Source organism: Cuculus canorus, chromosome 29 (genome assembly GCF_017976375.1).
Source record: "Cuculus canorus isolate bCucCan1 chromosome 29, bCucCan1.pri, whole genome shotgun sequence".
Lineage (NCBI taxonomy): Eukaryota > Metazoa > Chordata > Aves > Cuculiformes > Cuculidae > Cuculus > Cuculus canorus.
Genome location: NC_071429.1, coordinates 915,854 through 935,279, shown reverse-complemented (window position 1 = coordinate 935,279; position 19,426 = coordinate 915,854). Strand labels below are relative to the sequence as shown.

The 19,426-nt window shown below is 46.8% G+C and overlaps 1 protein-coding gene across 1 annotated transcript; it reads left to right on the top strand.

Annotated features, from left to right (window-relative positions):
* Positions 1-4,119: 4,119 nt before the first annotated feature.
* Positions 4,120-10,972, top strand: LOC104055125 (keratin, type II cytoskeletal 4). Its single transcript, XM_054051367.1, has 9 exons — positions 4,120-4,670; positions 5,538-5,752; positions 6,081-6,141; positions 6,962-7,057; positions 7,655-7,819; positions 7,906-8,031; positions 8,310-8,530; positions 8,844-8,872; positions 9,708-10,972. The coding sequence occupies exons 1-9, from the start codon at positions 4,212-4,214 to the stop codon at positions 10,160-10,162; spliced, it is 1,827 nt and encodes a 608-aa protein (XP_053907342.1). The 5' UTR covers positions 4,120-4,211; the 3' UTR covers positions 10,163-10,972.
* The last annotated feature ends 8,454 nt before the right edge of the window (positions 10,973-19,426 follow it).

Below are 19,426 nucleotides of genomic sequence, written 5' to 3'. Positions count from 1 at the left end.
AGCAATTATCATGGTGCAGAACTAGAAGAACTTCCTCTCCCCCCGTGATTCTCCTGTGATAGGAAGTTATTTCCCAGTCAAATACGAGGAGCACAAAGGAAAACAGTCGCAATCTTTAATGGAGAAAACCACAAGAAAGATTTGACAAGAAAAGAACTGTCAAGCAGCCATAAATATTCATTAAGAGGAGTTTAAGTATCTCATAGAGGTTATGGTGTTCCCATGGAAAATGGACGGTCCTGACACTTTTTATGCAAGAGAAGAATAAGTCAGGGAAATGACTTTGCTTTCTTACCTCCAAACTCCCGCCCCATCATAAATATTCCAAGATCTGATAAGTTAAGTTAGTAAGTGCTTTATTTTAAACCCATAGACCATCACCACCACCAGCGCTTCCGGCATCAGCCCGTTCTGTCGGAAACTCAGCTGCACACCACAAAGCTGCACAAATCAAATCCATGGGCTTCGGCACTTCGCTTTAAGCATAATGAAAGGAAGAGCTTGTCTCCTGAATACGCTTCCCAGGTGGACCTGGCCCAACTTTCATGAGCAATTCCTTCTGCATGGCTTGGAGAACCTCTTCTGCCCAAGAAAATAGCTTCATCTGGAAGGGATAAGAGCTCCTGTAGGTTTATAGGGAAGATGCTGTCACTGGTTAACACCTGCAATGCCTTTTTTCCTTTTTTTAACCTTTTTGGTTCAACTGGCAGGGCAGCGCCATCCCAGCCAGAGGCCTGGATTCCCGTACATCCCCCGTTCATTTCTACCTTGGGAGGAAAACATCAACACGGAAAAGATCAGGACGACCCTTTGCTTTCTTGCAAGCACTAGTTCTGCAAACGCTAATCGCCGCACGGAGATCTGTACATCTGTCAGGAACCGAGCACATCCGAGAACGTGTGGTGTTGTGGACTCTCATTAAGACTTCAAAGGTGCTCGAGAAATCTGGCGCCCAAAGGATGGGACTAATTTCACCTGACTTTAACCATCTGGAAGTGGGGCGCCTGGTCTAGTTGTCTGGTTGTCTAGACTGCCTCTGGTAGTCAATAAAAGGAGAGGCAAGTGTCTCCCAAGGAAGATTCCTCCCACCCATCTTAGGTGCCTATTTTAGGATGTGATGAGTCACTGTCTGGAGATGCCTATCTCTTTCCATCAGCCATAGAGGGAGTCTCAAAGATGAAATTAGAATACACGGCTAGTTTGATGGCTGAAGGGGGGGAGGAAGGTGCACCCAGGCCCAGCGTTTGATGACTTTTATGAGGAATATCCTTTGAAAAACCCAGCGTCGACTTCTAACGTAGAGAAGATGTAGGTTAATGAGAGGAAAAAATACATTACCAGATTGAGTTCCCTTGGACAGCTTTGGCTTTGGGATACAAAGGAATGAGGCTGCACTAATCAACTCAATTCTTTAACATCTTATGGATGACATGGACAAGGGTCTACAAAGTCCATGAAACCGTGTGTATGAAAATACACGTTATGACCCAGTCTTACTGCTGTCAGCACAGGTTGGTTATGGCCATTGTCTCATCTGAATGCAGCGAGTTTTCTCTGGCTGGGGATAATTACAGGGACAGAGCACGGCTCTTTGAGACTATCGCATAAAACAGATTTGAAGAGCTAGTTTGGATTCATCTCCAGAGGCACCAAACAAATGAATGAACTTCACATGTTCTTATAATGAATTTCATTTTCAGCAGTGCATTTGGGGAGAAGAATGCTGACAAAGGGCGAGATTGCAAGTTGTCAAAATGACTCACACAACCCCTCATCAAATTATTTTCCTTTTGTGCTTCCTCAGTTCTTCCCCTTCTGCTTTCTTTTGAGTCAAAAAGATGCAATTTTGGCATCTCCCACTTTCCGTGTCCATACTCACAATAACAAATTGTTGGTTCTTGAGGTCGTATATGCCAAAAGAGAAAACATTTGTTCTTTGAAAAGACCTGGAAGTCAGTAAGTGAACCTTCTGCACAGCTGCCTTCTCGGTACAATACAGGAACAACAACAGGGACTTCACTAACACAGACATTTTGCCCAATACCGGGCAACTTACTCCCCAAATCTCTTACCAATCAGGAAGCCAGCAGCTCCGGTAAGGAGTTTTGGAGCTGGGGCTGCTGCAGTACAGTTGGTTCGCAGACGTTTAATTGCAGTCTATGCTGCGTTCCAGGTGTCTCCCACACAGCTGCCGTGTATAATGGGGTGCGGAAAGGGAGCATGGGCACAGCAGCCTTCGGTCTGCCTGGTCTAAGACGCAGCTTTCCTCCATAAAGCTCCTAACAATTGCCTTTTGTGCTCTTCTTTGGATTCAAATGTGCGTTTCACTTCTGATAAATCTTTGTTTAGAACTTAAAGGATCTAGGAAGTAACAAGCTTTAGCTTGAAGTCTCTAATGTCTGTTTGAACTGATATTGCCAATTGTGTTGGCAACCCAGTATAAACTGTGAGCCTAAAGTACTATAAACAAAGGTGTAATCTGAAAGTCATGCTGTAAATACGCTGAATTATCCCATTTGAATAGGGCAGAAGTATCAGTTTACGCAACTAATTTCTACCACCGGCCCCTCAAATTCACATAAGTTGCAATTACAAGTTCAATTAATAGCCTTGTGAATCTCGGTGCTGTAGTCACGTCCTATGGTTTCAGCGTGCACGTCTTCTTTTAAAGCACTTGATATTAGAAGGTTTAACATTTTAAGGAGGTTTTATGATTTGCTCTGCCTGATCCTAACTCTTGGAATACGTTTTCAGAGGGGGTTAATGAGGATGAGGGAAAACAGCTACCAAGTGCCTCCAGATACTGTCAGGTTGTGTGTATATCATGCAGACTTCTCCAAGCCTCGCTCCCCTTTGGTCAGGAAGGGCTGAAGGCATTTCGTTGTTTGCACTATAATGTCTCTTTTTCTCCCAAACAATTTACTCTCAAAGAGCTGAAAGAGCACTATTGTTTTGCCTTTCCAAATGTCAGTTTGGAGAAGGCCCTGAGATGGTTGGCAGACAGGTTCGCTGTCTCACCTCCTTGGGCTGGTGATTAGGAGAGATTCGTCTTGCCAGTGTGAGTCAAAACTATCCCTGGTGTCCAGTCTAATCCATTCATTAAGACTTCCTCTGTTGATGGAGAAAGACTGGTGCCTGCAGAGAGTGAATCACCCCAATTCCCCTAAGCATGGACCCAGGGGCTGTTTCTCTTCAAGGTGCATCTCCATTGAGTGTCAAGGACGTGTCTGGCAAAGCCATCCAGCCTTTAACTGTTGTTTCAGGCTGAAATGTGCTACTGTTCCTTTTTTGTTCCCTGTAGAGACTACCAGAAGATGAATCAAAAAGGTCTCTGACATCCAGCTTGGTAGAAGCTCCGATACATAAACATAGAATTGTTTGGGTTGGAAGGGACATTAAAGGTCATCCAGTTCCAAACCCTTGCCATGGGCAGGAAGACCTTCCACTGGATCAGAGGGACCATACACTGTAGATCCTGAATGCAACCTGGTACGTTTCAGTGGTTTCGTGGTGGTAAGAGAAGGTCAGTATGAAATGCTGCATGGGAATGTTTTTAGAGGGCATTTTGAGTCCTTGCATATTAATAACAGACCCATAACTCAGTGAACTTGCTGGTGGTTCAGGTACAGAAATGATCCATCCATCACAACACGACTTCCACTATGTTCTTCCATCACGGACTTTGTTTGTTTTTTGGTTTTTTTTTTTGGTGTTGTTTTTCCCCACCCAAACAAGCCTGGTGAGAGGAAAAAAGGAGAGATTGTGAAATTACCCTCACAAAGTGCAAGTTTGCAAAACATACCATCCTCCACAGAACCCCATGAGACACAAAACCCCAAACGACACGCTGCAAACAAATCACAAAGAGTTTCTTCAAAAATGTTTGCTAAACTATAATTAGCGTAAGTTCGGGGAACACTTCAAACTGTAATATATTCTAAGCCAACTTGCAAACAGAGCACTTTTAGATTCCTTTTTATTTCCTCAGTAGTTAGTATTTGCCGGGCTGTTTTGCATTTTGAGGAGCATTTATTGCTGCCAGGCAAACCAACCCCTTAAGTGCATTAAATTAATGTCCTGATCCTATCAAGGCCAGCTTCCCAAATGTATATAAGGGGTAGCATCACAGTGTCGCTGCAGCAGGATCTCCGTTCCTCTCCTGCAGAAGATCTTCCCCTGAACTTTCGTATTCCACCTTCAATTAAGCCACGATGAGCAGACAAGCGCCTACAGTGAGATCTGTCCTGGGACGTAGAGGCTTCAGTTCAGCTTCGGAGATTTGTGGTCGAACCTACACCGCCTCTGCCTGCCCACCTGTCCGATGCGGAGCTGGTGCCTACAGCAGCAGAAGCGTCTGCAACCTGGGTGGAAACAGGAGAATTTCCTACGTGAACGGGGTCTGCGGTAATGGATGTTTGGGAGAGTTTGGCTTCGGAGGTGTAGGCTACAGTAATGTTGGAGGAAGGGTTGGCCTTTGTGGCCCCAGGGGATATAGTATCGTGAGAGGTTACCCCGATCGCAAGGCTGATGGCATCCAAGGTATCTGCATCGACGAACGGCTTCTGAAGCCCCTCTGTGTTGGGGTTGACCCACTGGAACATGAAATACGCTGTCAGGAGAAGGAACAGATCAAGACCCTCAACACCCAGTTTGCCTGCTTCATCGACAAGGTGAGTGCCAACCTGCTTCGTTCTTGCATTTCTTCTAGAAAAAATGAGATAAAACCAACCTCCTCCAAAGCCTCAGTGCAGCTCATGCGGTGAATCACGGAGCTGGCTCCATGAGAAGGTCCAGATTCATGTTGGTTCAGAGCGGGTTCTTCAGTGTTGGGGAGGGCTCATTTCACCCACACATCCATTCTGGTATTTGAAGGTGTTTGCATCATGGCCCAAGTTAGCATTGGACATTTTTACAGATGTCTTCTGTCTGGACAGCCTCATGTCAAGGATTTCTCATGGCTTTCTTGTTCTAGGTCAGCTAGAAGTTATGGCTCTAGTGGGCTCATCCTTCTGTCTTGTTTAGTTCCTTTCCCCTTTTTGTCTTTACCTATCACAACTGTTCCGAAAACATCCTGTAGGCAGAGGAGGTTGATCTTTATTCAGGAACCTAAACCTTAGATGTCTAAGTCTGAGCCGTCACCTTAGAATCCTTTTGTAGCAAAAGAGACAAAACAATTCCCACCATCTTGGGACTCAATCTCATCCTAAACCACATCAGAATTTCCTTGCAGATGGGCTTTATTTCTGTTCATTTGTGAGAAAGGCAGACGTAGACATACAACTAATCTAAATTTCTAAATAATGTATATGTGAATTTTAGATTTCTAAATAAAAGCGGAGAGTTTTACAATCATTGTGGCATACGATCTCTTGCTTTCCAAAAATCCTATTATTAGAATCGTAGCATAATTTAGGTTGGAAAAGACCTTTAAGATCATCAAGCCCAACTGTTTACCTGCAGTTTCAGGCAGTCCAACCCCGTGCAGACTTATTGCATTCACCTCTTTCTTTGAAGAACTGCTATTTTTTGGCCTGCAGGTCCGATTCCTGGAGCAGCAGAACAAAGTTCTGGAGACCAAGTGGGGCCTCCTGCAGCAATACGTTCTACCAAAGAAGGGGAAAAACCTTGAACTGTACTTCGAGAATTACATCTGCGACCTGCGGAAGCGCCTGGACTGTTTGCTTTGTGAAAAGCAAAAGCTGGGCAGCGAGGAATGTGCGACGAGCCAGCTGGTGGAGGAGTTCAAATGCAAGTAAGGTCCTTCAGGTCTCCTCTGGCTGTTGACATTTCGCTTCTCCTCTGGTTCATCTCAGGCAACCTCTCCCAGACATGAGGCGCATCCCTTCGGGGATGTCACATTCTTCTGTCTCACTGGCAAACTCTTTGCATTGTTAATGTTGTTGTTCGTGAAGCAGCTTCTGATCTTGGGTTGCTTTAATGTCTGGTGTCCAGCCACTGATCTTACAGTGCCCGCTGGCAACCTGGGAGCAAGTGAGGGTTGTTTTTGCTACCCAGTGGTCAATGTCCGTGTTTCTGATAGCAATGCTCGGCTCAGCCCTTCCCTTCTCCTATTCCAACAGGTATGAAGAGGAAATCAACAGGCGTACGACTGTGGAGAATGAGTTTGTGGCACTCAAAAAGGTGGGAAGCCAAAATACATAACACCTAAACCATTTTTAGGTTCATTTGGTGTAAAGCTTGGCTGAAACAGTACATTATTAGCGAATGCCCAGCATGTGTTACAGTGAGCAGAAAGAGGGAGGCCTGCAAAGAGCCACAGGGTCAGAAAAAGAGGTGAATGCAAGCAGAAAGTAAAAATGATGTGTCCTCAAAGCTTACACCATCAGCATGAGAGCAAAACTTTTGTTAGCTTAAGCACGTTCTTGAATTGTGATGGGAAGTTGTATTTGTGGAGGAGGGACAGAGCAGGAGAGGTCAGGCAGGAATACCCGGTGTTCAAGACAGAAGTGGGGGCTGTCCCATCCCTGGAGGTGTTCAAGGCCAGGTTGGATGGGGCTTGGGGGCCCTCATGCAATGGGAGGTGTCCCTGCCCATGGCACGGGGTGGAACTGGATGAGCTTTGAGGTCCCTTCCATCCCAAACCACTCCAGGATTCTATGACACTGGTTATTTGCTGGCAGTCTCTTCACTCGGGCATCAGAAAAGCAGAAACCATTTGAACAGTTATAAAAAAAATCTGTTTAAGCTCTCATTAGTCAATTCTGAGTTTGTAGCTACATTCTAAGTAATAAATAAACAAACTAATCCCTGTAAGTCATGTTGGAACGGTTTTGTTTTCCTTTAGGAGACGCCAGGGCATCTTGACTCACCCTCTCACACCTTTCTGCTGTCAAAACCGTGTTGAAACACGTTTTGGTTTTATTGGCGCTGCCTCTGATTTCTGCGTGTTTCTCCAATGTTTTCAGCGAGATTGGGCTGGGATGTGTCTCCTCTTTTTCAGGATGCAGACTGTATCTTTCTGAACAAGGAAGAGCTGGAGGTGAAGGTGGATCTGTTAAGAAGGCAGTTGGAGTTGTTGAAATGTGTGTTTGAGGAGGTGAGTTTCTTTGGTCTGTCCCAGGAGACTGGTAGGACCGTCTCATCCTTCAGGTGCTGCAATTTTCTACAGCCTGAAATCCCTCTCGGACATCTCTCCTCCCAAGCCCTGAATACTTGAAAGCACAGAACTACAGGGTGGATATATTAGCATGATTATGGTGGAAATAGGGTGGTTCCCCTTTTCTTAATGCAGCTCCAGGTATGAATTGGCTGTGTCCTAACTCTGCCCCTGAGAAAAGAGATGAGTCTGTCTAGTTACTCCGGATTGCAGTTGTCTGATTAGAGCTAAGGACACTCACAGCTCAATCCTGTCATTAACATCAGTAAAGCAGCTGAAGATGACAGGATACCAGGGGTTAAGTCATTCCGATTCCTTACCCTTGATGTGGACAGGATTGCTGCAGGTCAGCATGTAGGTCAACAGCTGACATGTGGCAACTCATCCAGCAGGGAGGATTTTCTGCTGAGCCGACCTGAGGGGTGTCTCTTGACTTACATCCATCAGCTGAGCAGTGTGGCTCTTTGTCCCAACCCTTCTTTGACTACAAAGGTTAAGAATTGCCAACAGCTGACTAAACCCTTCCCCAACCTGTAGGAACGAGCTCAGGTAGATCGCCAGCTATGTGACACTTCGGTCATCGTGAAAATGGACAACAACCGAGACCTGGACATGGAGAGCATCATCAAGAACGTCGAATGCTGGTACCAAGAAATAGCTCAGAAAAGCAAAGAAGAAGTCGATGCTTTCTACCAAACCAGAGTGAGTAAGATGCAACCAGGGTGTCCGCCTGGCAACTTAACAGGCTGCAGGTCAAAAATGACCATTTCCTTGTTGATTGGTTCCAGTTTCAGGAGCTTCAGGATAAGAGAGGCAAGTATTGTGACGATCTGCAAAGCAACAAGTGTGAGATCTCAGAGCTAACCCGGATGATACAGAAGCTGCAGTGTGAACTGGAGAACGTGAAGAAGCAGGTAGGAGAGGCCCAGAGGTGACGTTTCCAGGAAGGGAAAGGTCTTGGAGGGCAGCTCAGATATGGGGGAGGATGATGTGTTGGCTTTTAGTAGACTTAAGACCTGCTCTAGGCTGTAGTGGGAAAGTGTATAGTTGAGAAGTGGATAGAGAAGAAGGGGCGCTGATGGCGTCTTTCTTTCTTTCTTTTGCAATTGGAAGAGTGGATTAATCAAAATCAGAATGTCCAGGAATTAGGAAGCCTTGAAGACACTTACACTGCTATCCTCCCCTCTGACAGGTCTCCTGCCTGCAAACCTCCATTTGTGATGTTGAGCAACGTGGGGACTGTGCCCTCAAAGATGCCCGAGAGAAGCACATTGAGCTGCAAAGCGCCCTCCAGAAGGCCAAGGATGAGCTGGCTTGCATGCTGCGGGATTACCAGGAGCTGCTGAATGTCAAGCTGGCCCTGGATATCGAGATTGCAACATATAAGACTTTGCTGGAGGGTGAAGAGAGCAGGTGGGTGACAGAAGTCTTGTCCCTTTTCTCCTGTGTATCAGAGGCCAGAAGGGTTCCAGCTCCCAGGCGAATTTTGCTGCTCCAGGATCCTCCCAGGCTCCCAGAAATGGGGGCTGGAGAGATGGCTGGAGGCCATACAGGCCACTCCTGTGCCAGCAAAAACAGTTCCTGTCCTAGGGATAGTCAGACGTGTTACAACAAGAGATTCAGTGGGCTGGATGTATGGCTGGAATTTATGAGTAACATCGGGTTTCTAGATGTGTATGCAACTTGTTAACAGAATAACATGTATTTCTTTGCTTTCCCCTAACAGGATATGTGTCGGGAACCCGGTGAGCGTGTGTGAGTATCCTAAAGATTTTTAGCCATGAGGGTTTCTCATTTTAGGAAAGGCAGTTTGGGCTCACTCAGGTGAAGAGAAGGCTCACAGCAAAACTCAGAGCATCTTCCAGGACTGAAAGGGGCTCCAGGAATGCTGAGGAGAGGCTCTTGATCAGGGAGTGCAGGGAACGGACAAGGAGGAACAGTTTTGAGCTGAAAGAGGGGAGATTGAGATGAGATCTTAGGGAGAAATGTTCTCCTGTGAGGGTGGGGAGGCCCTGGCCCAGGTTGCTCAGAGCAGTGGTGGCTGCCCCATCCCTGGAGGGGTTCCAGGCCAGGTTGGATGGGGCTTGGAGCCCCTGATCCAGTGGGAGGTGTCCCTGCCCATGGCAGAGGTGGGACTGGATGGGCTTTGAGTTCTCCCTGTCTCTGCTTCCCTTTTCCCTTTCAGCCCAGGCTGACGTTGAAGATTTGGCCCCAGAAATCTCAATGACCTCTGAATTCAAAAATAAAAAAAAAAAAACCAAACAGCTTTTGGATGGAGGGAGGAAGATCAAATTCATGACCATTTTCTACTCTTGGAGGCAACAGTGAGCTGCCCCGGAGAACCTGTCAGGCAATGCACCGATGTGCATTGATCCTGGGAAAGAATATGAGCGAAGTGGGAACTGGGAAGATCTGTGAGGGGATGTGTTGGGACACGGGGGAGGAGTTGAAAGGAGCAAAGGCTCAGATACTTTGGACAAATCCAGAGGAAATCAGGTTTGGTTGGTTCTGTCACTCATGAAACAACTTGCCTTGTGAGAGCCTTGTAGTTCTTATCTCTAAATCATTAATCCCTCGTGCTTTCTTGCAGCTGTGGTCAGCAGTGGCTACAACGTCCCCGATGACTGCGGGATGCTGGCTGCAAACGGGGCTGTGTGTGGCTACACTTCCATGGGCAGACGGTCTGGTCGACAAAGCTCCCAGAATGGTGGATTCAGCTCCCGGAGTGCTGGGATCCACCCCAAGAGGGTCATTAGCTCAGTGGCCAAACAGTGTGTCCCAGAGGTGTTTTGTCAAGCTGGAGGGGTCAGTTGCAAAAATGGGGGCTTCAGCTCCCAGAGTGGAGGATACCCAGCTCGCACCGTCATCAGCACGGGCAGCGGGGGCGTGAATGCTAGGATGGGGGCATGCCAAACCGGTGGGGTGGTCATCAGACAACTGGCGGGACCTCCCGTCGTCGTTTCAAACAACCCCGAAGTCGTGGCGTGCAACAACGGCGTGGTGGGGAACTACGGGGTGATCAGGGATCCGTGCGTTGTTCCATAGGGCTGTCAGCTGGGAGGTGGCACAACCAGCAGCATAGGAGGGAAACACATAACCACGTAGTTCCTACCACTGAGACGATGCAGGATAGTTTCTCTGCCCACTTCTAGTGACATTTGTCACCAAGCCCACTCCCACATTTATTAGCATCATATATACCCCCCAACCAAATTCTGTGTTCAGAGTCCCCAAGACACATCTCTCAAGCTTCTCCAGCAGGTGCTCAACACAGTGTTACTTCTCTGAGTTTATACAGCCTAGATTATCCCAGCTTTAGGGTTTGCTTGTTTCCTTGCCTTCCCTCCCTGGCTTTTCCCACAACGAGCAGGTTCATTAGCGATGCTCTTCCTTACCAGACACCTCTCTTTCTCCCAGCTCCTCCCAAAGCATTTCAGAAAAGACAGCGATGATTTAACTTTTCCAGGAGGCAGTGCAGAGAGCGCACTCCCTTTTGATTTTCTTTGTCAAAGAAGAAACCCTGAGCTGCAAATTTGAGCTTAAACTTTAAACAAGGCAATTTCAGCTTTCAAAGCACCTGCTAGTTACGCCGCAGCCATAGGCTTCTCGTGGAATTTGCTTACAGACGGATACGTAATCCTTTCCTTTGCTTCTGCATGTTAAGGGTGGCTAGTTCAAAGCGTGCTGATTTTTAGAAGAGCTCACCCTCCATTCCTACCCCCACAGTGCCGAGGGAAGTTATTGGGGCGTAAATCGGAGCCGACACCTTCTACTCACATGAATGGAGCTTCTTTTCATTGACTGCTCCAACTTCCCAGCTTTTCACTGTGCCTTCAATAAACTGCATGGAAAGTACTTGGTTTGGGTCTGAATTTTTCTACAGACAACACGTAAAGAAATGACAAAATGAGTGAAGAAGTGCTTTTTTTTGAAGTCTATATGTCCATGGGGGAAGAAGGAACCAAACAGAACTTTTGATTCTCTTCAGGCAATTTGGAGAACGGAGGGACTCAGAGACCAGGAGAGCCCAATGTTGTTTATTCTGTTTTATTTACCTCCTTATATCACATCACCTATAAGATATTATGTAGCCTCTTACAATTGATGACAAAGATTGCTAGAAGCCCCCCAAAATGCTTCTGAGCACTGCAAGATGTCCTCTACAAAGAGTTGGACAGACTATAGCTTCATTCAGTGCTGCAACTTCAGGACAACACATTTGTTTGATCCTTCCATGTTACAGCAGCTGAATGAAGAGACGCCGACGCCGAGCACCTGAGCTCAAGGGACTTATAATCAGGATAATCTGCCAGAGCCACAGCTATTTAGACATAAAAACCTTTGTTTTGGTGGCATCAGGGCTGACAAAGTGTAACATTTCTGTCATAGGATTTAAAAGACAAAGGGGCAAGTTATGAGATCTCTTGGCCGTAACGAGGTGGGGTTGAGTTTGCCCCAGTTTTGGTGTCTCCTGTGTAGAGCTCAACATGGGAGCTGGTTGCTGGGGGCTCGTTTCATGGAAAGAAACTAAATTTCCCTCGTTTGACTCATCTGATCAGACACTGGCATCTAATTTCTTACACAACACATTGTGCTCTCAACTCTACCAACTGCACCAATGAGATCTCTCCTGACTCTGCGGGCAGCCCAGAGCAGGGATGTTAGCACAGATGGAGACATCACCATGTGAGACACCTACATTTATTCAGATGAATACACCCTGCCTGTCATCCTCTCACTTCGCAGACGCTATCATCATAGTGATTTTCTTCCTGTCTCCAGCGCATGAAGAATTACAGGTCATACAGCACCACTCATCTCCTGCTCGCACAGGGTAAATTTCTAATTGCAACCTAAAAAAATATGTGAATATTTAAAAGAGAAGCAAAGAAGAAAATAAGAACCTTTGGGGAAGGGCATGAGATATCGTTTGTATGCTAAGAGTAGAAGCTGTTTCATCTCATTTTGACCACCTGGGTGTCAGACTCTAGCTAGTCACGGTGGACAGTCCTCCACCTGAGTGCCTCTCTCAAATGAGGAAACCCATCTCAGTGGTTCATCTGACTTCCAAGGGGCTACAAATAGAGTCATAGAGTCATGGAATGGTTTGGGTTGGAAGGGACCTCAAAGCCCATCCAGTCCCACCCCCTGCCATGGGCAGGGGCACCTCCCACTGGATCAGGGGCTCCAAACCCCATCCAACCTGGCCTTGGACACCTCCAGGGATGGGGCAGCCACCACTGCTCTGGGCAACCTGGGCCAGGGCCTCCCCACCCTCACAGGAAAAGATTTCTTCCTAAGATCTCTTCTCAATCTCCACTCTCTCAGTTGAAATCTGTTCCCCTCATCCTATCCCTGCATTTCCTGATTAAGAGCCCCTCTCCAGCTTTCCTGGAACCCCTTTCAGTCCTGGAAACTGCTCTAAGTTCTGCCAGGAGCCTTCTCTTCTCCAGGCTGAACAACCCCAACTCTCTCAGCCTGTCCTCATACAGGAGGTTCTCCAGCCCTCAGATCATCTCCATGGCCTCCTCTGGACTCGCCTCAACAGATTCATGTCCTTCCTGTGCTGAGGGCTTTAGAACTGGAACTCATCTAGGTGAGTAAATTTGCATCTTAGCTTAATGCATTCGCCACTTGTAAATGTAATTTTGAAAGAAGGCCGGAACGACTCATCTTGGCTTTGTGTCTGAGGTCACAATACGTTGGGTTTGCTGTTGCTAGAAAGATAGTTGCTTGAGACAGAGCAGGTGGTGAAAGCCACAGCTTTGGGACCTGGGGCTGGTCCTCCCTAGCCACTGGAGGTTGACTCAATCCATTGGTCTGGCCCTTGCTTGCTTCCCCTCTACGGCCCAGTGGAACCGGATCTGGCTTTGCATGATGTTCCCAGCCTCGAAGGGCTGAAAGCTGAACAAGTTCCAGGTTTTCTGGAGCTTTCCCCTCCTGACCATTAAAGTCAGGCCACCGAGGTGTCCTCAGATAAAAGAAGACACCAGCCTGGGATGTCGGTTTGCAGTGCCTCGTCCTCTTGCTTCAGGGCTGAACTACAGACAGAAGTCTAAACCAACTCCTTCCCATTACCAAGAGTGACTTCTCTCAACCCAACTGAGGAAGCAGGAGGCGACTGCCTAATTTCAGTGGGAGAATAATTATCTTTTAGTGGACTGAATAACAGAGAGAAGAAAGGATGATGATACCACCTCTTCCAAAACAAGGGCAGCTCCTTTCCTCCTCATGTTTGAGCCAACACCCAAATATTCTTCGCTGTAATTTTAGCAAACCAAAGGGAAAATGAAGGCTGTGTTTATTTTCTCTCTATGGTTACAGCTGTATGGGCTACCTTGTAAGATTTTGTCACAGTAGCAGAGGGAAAAGGTTCATTTCAGATGGTTTCCAAGCTATTCATTAAAGCGTGTATTACAAGCTCTGGAACATTTCTTGGTAAGCAGTTGATGTTTTTCCTTCCCACATTTATTTTTTTTTTACTTTTTGAGGATTGTTTGGACTATTTTTTTTTGTTCTTCTTTGTAGGAGTAATTATCTTAAACAAACAGTCGCTTTAAGTTGAGGAACTGGATTTTCTGCCAGTCAAAAATAACTAGAAAAAAACTTCTGAGAAATGAGGAAAGTTTCCACTCAGTTCTTTTAGTAAAAATATTAATAATTTTAATATCCCACTGCATCAATTTTATTCGATGAAATGTTTTAGTTCTGATGTTTTGGTTGACTGATATGAGCTCTCCAAGCCAAAGCTGACCACGGTCAAGGAGACAAAGAAGAAAGTGAGAAGAAGCAAAGACATTTGGACTAAGTGCATGGTCCAGGTCTCCTTGATCATCCATGGGGACAGATGGGAACATCAGTGGGTGCCCCCTCCAAAACACGAGTGTGTTCTGGGTGTGTTGCGAAAAGAATAACATGAAGACAGGGATGATTCTTCCTGCATCAGGTAACCACCCGCAAATATGTCACCACCCTCTATAACCAGCATTTTCCACTCCAACCATCCTGTCTGAAGGGCAGAATGCTTCTGCCATAAATCCATCTTCAAAAATGAGAGCTTTATCACACTGACCCACTCACCCGGAGCAATCCCTAGACTCCAAAGGATGACTCGCCTTCTCCTAAAGCATCTGTCTGCACTAAATACACCAAGGCAAGGGCACAGGAGGAAGAGGTGAGACTCTTACAGGAACAGAGAGAAAGTCATCTCCAAGAAAGTCATCCCCAAGAAAGTCATCCCCACAGCGCGTCTCTGCAGTTCGAGGCAGAAGAGATGGCATGACCACAGGAATCGACTGACAGAACACACTCCACTGTAAATACTCGAACTGGTAATTAGCCCAAGTGGAATACATTAAACAAGGAAATCTTCTCTGAGCCAAGGTTGTCATTTAAGCTTTCTCGCTTGCTCATTATTGTGTGTGTGATGGTTACGATAAAGTCTTTTCATGTCAAAAGCAGATACCAATTACCAGTAGGCAAACAAAACCGTGCAGGCTCAAAAGACATTTCTCTCGATCAACAATTTCTAACGTAAGGGATATTTTCACAGTCTGCCACTAGACGGGCTCTTTCTCTTCCTGCTTTGCCCCTTTCTTCTCCTCTTATCTGGAATGAGCTAAAGATGCCAGACCTCTGTGGCCAGCACTGGACAATGATGAGGCTTTGAAGCCTTTTTAGCTCAGAAGCAGCAGAAAAGGCAAAAGCGAACTCATCCAGCCTTTAAATCAGTTGTGATGGCAAGAAATTTGAAGAGCTTTACGGAAACAAGAACCTTCTTTGGTCTCTGTGCAAGTTTATGGAGACCTTGGTGGTGGACCACACAGAGGATGCAGCTAGGACAGCACAAGATGTGGGCATACATACCATAGCTTTGGCTTTAAAGAGCTCAGAGAATGCAGGGACCCTGGTGAGTGCAGAAGGTTTGGAGTTTAAAGCAGGGAAGCTTGCAGGAAGAGTCATGGAGATAATGAACCTGGTCCCACTCATTCTGCAAGCACTGAAAGCATAGAATCATAGAATAGTTTGGGTTGGAAGGGACCTTAAAGATCGTCTAGTTCCACCCCCCTGCCATGGGCAGGGACATCCCACTGGATCAGGCTGCCCAAGGGCCATCCAACCTGGCCTTGAATACCTCCAGGGATGGGGCAGCCACAGCTTCCCTGGGTAACCTGGGCCAGCGTCTCACCACTCTCATGGTGAAGAAATTCTTCCTTATGTCTTGTTTAAATCTGCCCCTCCCCAGTTTATAAGCATTCACCCTCATCCTATCACCACAAACCTTTATGAACAGCCCCTCCTCAGCTTTCTTGTAGCCCCTTCAGGTACTGGAAGGTCGCTCTAAGATCTTCTCAGAGCCTTCTCTTCTCCAGGCTGAACAACCCCAACTCCCTCAGTTCGTCCTCGTACGAGAGGTTCTCCAGCCCTCGGATCATCTTTGTAGCTTCTTCTGGACCCGTTCCAACAGCTCCATCTCCTTCTTATGTTGAGGATTCCACAACTGGACAAAGTATTCCAGATGAGGTCTCACCAGAGAGGAGCAGAATCCCCTCCCTCCCTGCTGGCCGCGCTGCTCTGGATGCAGCCCAGGACACAGTTGGTTTCCGGGCTGTGAGCGCACGTTCCTGGCTCATGTCAAGCTTCTCATTGACCAGCACCCCAAGTCCTTCTCCACAAGGCATGTCTCAATCACATCATCTCCCATCCTGTACTGAAATAATTTCAAGCATTGGCAGAGCTGGAAACTCCCAGCAATGGTTCAGCTCTGGGGCTGAATCAGTCGGGTCTATAAAACACAGATAAAGAAATCTCAGGAGGAAATCTGTCTGCTTTGCAGGTAAGGTAGGAGCAGGAATGTTGCTTTATCCTGCAGTAAATTCCTTTCAAAGCCAAACTGGGATGTCCCCAGCCACATCAGAAAGAGATCGTGATGAACAGCCCACTTTTTTGTAAAACCAACAACTTGTGTAATTTCAGCTTTTTCTTCTAGGTGTTAAAAAAAAAGGGGTTTAAATGGCTGAGGATGCCCTGAAGGACAGAAGCTGCATTTTTGTGGCCTGACAAAGTGGATGTAGATGTATTGCAGTTTTTACTATCACTCAGAGAATCATTATCAGGAATCATCTGTTGGAGCAAGTCCAGAAGAGGCCACAGAGATGATCCGAGGACTGGAGCACCAGCCTGAGAGACAGGCTGAGAGAGTTGGGGTTGTTCAGCCTGGAGAAGAGAAGGCTCCAGGGAGACCTTAGAGCAGCTTCCAGTACTGAAAGGGGTTCCAGAAAAGATGAGGAGAGGCTCTTGATCAGGGAGTGCGGGGACGGGATGAGGTGGAATGATTTTTGTTTGAAATAAGGGAAACTGGCAGGAGATCTTAGGAAGGAATGTTTTGCTGTGAGCCCCTGATCCAGTGGGAGGTGTCCCTGCCTGTGTCAGGAAATGGAACTGGGTGGGCTTTGGGATTCCCTCCAACCAAACCATTCCATGATTCTATGATCACTTGCATTTTTTTCCTTCAGCTCTCCGCTTTTGAAGCCGTGTCTCCATCTCCCAGAAAGCACAGGGGTTTTATCTCCCTTTCTAACATCTGGAACACATGGGATGGTCTTTCTCTCCTCCTGATACGTTGATTTTCCTTTCCCCTTTCCCCTTTCCCCTTTCCCCTTTCCTTTCCAGTGCTGTATCTGCAGCACGAGGAAGCAGAAGGACACTTTGCATGGCAGGTGGGAACAAATGATAGCAAAGAGCCTGCCACAAAGCTGATTGGGGATAAACACAGGTAAGAAATTAGTGAGTAATTAGTTCCTCCTGTGAGCAATCGTTCCTTGCAGCCAGACGGCTCCATAATCCACATTACATTCAAAACCAAGTTGTTTCTTGTGATGTGGTCAATATTACAAATGGGAGGGAGGGGTAAGGTTTTACTCAGAGATCTCAGCTTGAGAAAGGATGGATCAGGGTAGAAGCCAGAAATTCTGGGCTTGTGGTCCAGGCTCAGTGTAAGATTCTCCACCTCCATGGGTATAAGCAATACAGAATCATGGAATAGTTTGGGTTGGAAGAGACATTGAAGCCCATCCAGTTCTAACCCCCTGCCATGGGCAGGGACACCTCCCACTGGATCAGGGGCTCCAAGCCCCATCCAACCTGGCCTGGAACCCCTCCAGGGATGGGGCAATCCCCACTGCTCTGGGCACCCTGGGCCAGGGCCTCCCCAACCTCAAAGGAAAATATTTCATCTTAAGATCTCTCAATCTCCTCTACTTCAATTGAAAACAGTTCCACCGCATCCTATTCCTTTGGTCCCTGACCAGGAGCGCCTCTCCAGATTTTCTTGGGTCCTTTTCAGTACTGGAAGCTGCTCAAAGGTCTCCACAGAGCCTTTTCTTCTCCAGGCTGAACAACCCAAACTGTCTCAGCCTGTCTTCATAGGTCATGTAGTCCAGCCCTTGGACATCTCTGTGGCCTCCTCTGGACTCACTCCAACAGATCCATGTCCTTCCTGGGCTGAGGACTCCAGAACTGAAAGCAGGGCTCCAGGTGAGGTGTCACCAGATCATGCTGGATCTTTCTTGCCTCTGCTTAATACAACTTCTTTCCTTTTAAGAGAACTGTAATGGAAAAATATCAGTATTCTTTGGATGCTTTGACTCAGTTGCATTACAACAAAGCGAATGTCGGACCTTTCTGTCTGGTGGTCAAAAAAATCATCTCTGTAAATTCTGATTGGGCTCCCTCCAAGACTTTATTTTGCTGCCATCGGACAGATTTTGGGTTTTCTCTTCTACGTCATTGAATTCTTTTCAGGACTTCTGCTCTTCTCAGAATATGGCTCAGCAGTTTTACCTCTTCACCCACTTTTTCTAGCCTTGTGTCATGGAGATGACTTCAAGAAACTCCTAACCGCAGACAACACGATGCACAAGTCTGCTTAGAAGAAATGAAGGGAACCCAAACCAAAGCAACCATGCAAACCAACTGGCTAGTTGAGTGTGAACTGCTTGATGTCTGCATGTGGCTGGTCCTGTGTCAGCTCATAAGGAGCTGGACGGTGCACGCTGTGCCACGACAGAGCCACAGGGCAGGGCGGATTTGTTGAGGCAGGAGCTGGAAGTGCTGAGATTTGTGTTTGAAGAGGTAGCAATTCTTCCCTTTCTGTCCGCAGGGAAATGCAGGTTAAGTTTTTTTTTTTCCTGGAAACACCCTTGTCTTTAGCACAGCCCAGTTTAGCACAGACAGAGCTGAGGTTCAGAGTTGGACCCTCTACTTATCCAACACTTTCACTAATAGGACTTATGTGCACATCAGAACAAGAATTCCATTGATATTCCTCAAGATTCAGGTGTTGCCTACACGGAGAATCCTCTGTCTGTACCCAATGCTCGCTGGCCATGATCCAGTTCAGGAATGGACTGATCCTTTTTTCGGGATTAAAGGAGGTTTGGTGTATTCCTCAGGGATGAATCACTGCAGGTCAGATTTTAGCTGCAGGATGAAGACTCCTCTATTATACAATTAGTTCTGCCTTTCCCCAAAAGTGATGCAAATGAGAGGGAATCACTCTGGACAGGAGCTTTTTGCAACCTTTAGGCACAAGCTTTGCAATGCCTCTGTCGCTGTGAGAAGGGACAACCAAGGGGAGACGGGCTCTGTCAGAAACCCCAGCACTGAAAAGAGCTCAGAGCAGAGCAGGCATCAAGGCTTTGTGCCATAAAAGAAGGACGTCAGCTTCTGAATACCATTGCACAAGAGAACTGTCAGCTCTGGGGGACCCCAGATGTTGACCTAGGACAAGGTGTTAAGCGGGAACTCTGGCAGCTTTCTTGAAATGGGCTATTTTGTCTAACAGAAACTAAATTAATAATATTATTTCTGGGCAGAAGCAGGTTGGAAAACATGAAGAAACAGGCAAGGGGAAAAGTAAACCCTAAAACCCTTTAGATTTCACTCTTTCAGTTCTGGGGTCAAAGACAGAGGGCTTGGTGTAACTGAGAAACAGGGTCTGAACACTCAGCATCTGAGACCTCGGGCTTTGGAGATGAGACGGCGAGCTTGACTGACAGCACTTTGCTTGTGGTGGTGACGAAGAGTTGGGTTGGGAAGGAGGTGCTAAAGCTCTGCAGAGCTACAGGTAATTATGCCAAACCCAGTAGCAATCTCATAAGCAACTGGTTCTCTTTATCATATGTTCTTGGAGTAACCTGAAAGAAGTCACTCAAAGCGAGTGTGACGCTTTGGGGACAGTGTACCTCGGGTGTTTGTCAGTCCTGAATTGAAATGAGGGCAACGAAACCACAGTTGTCGTGCTCAGTA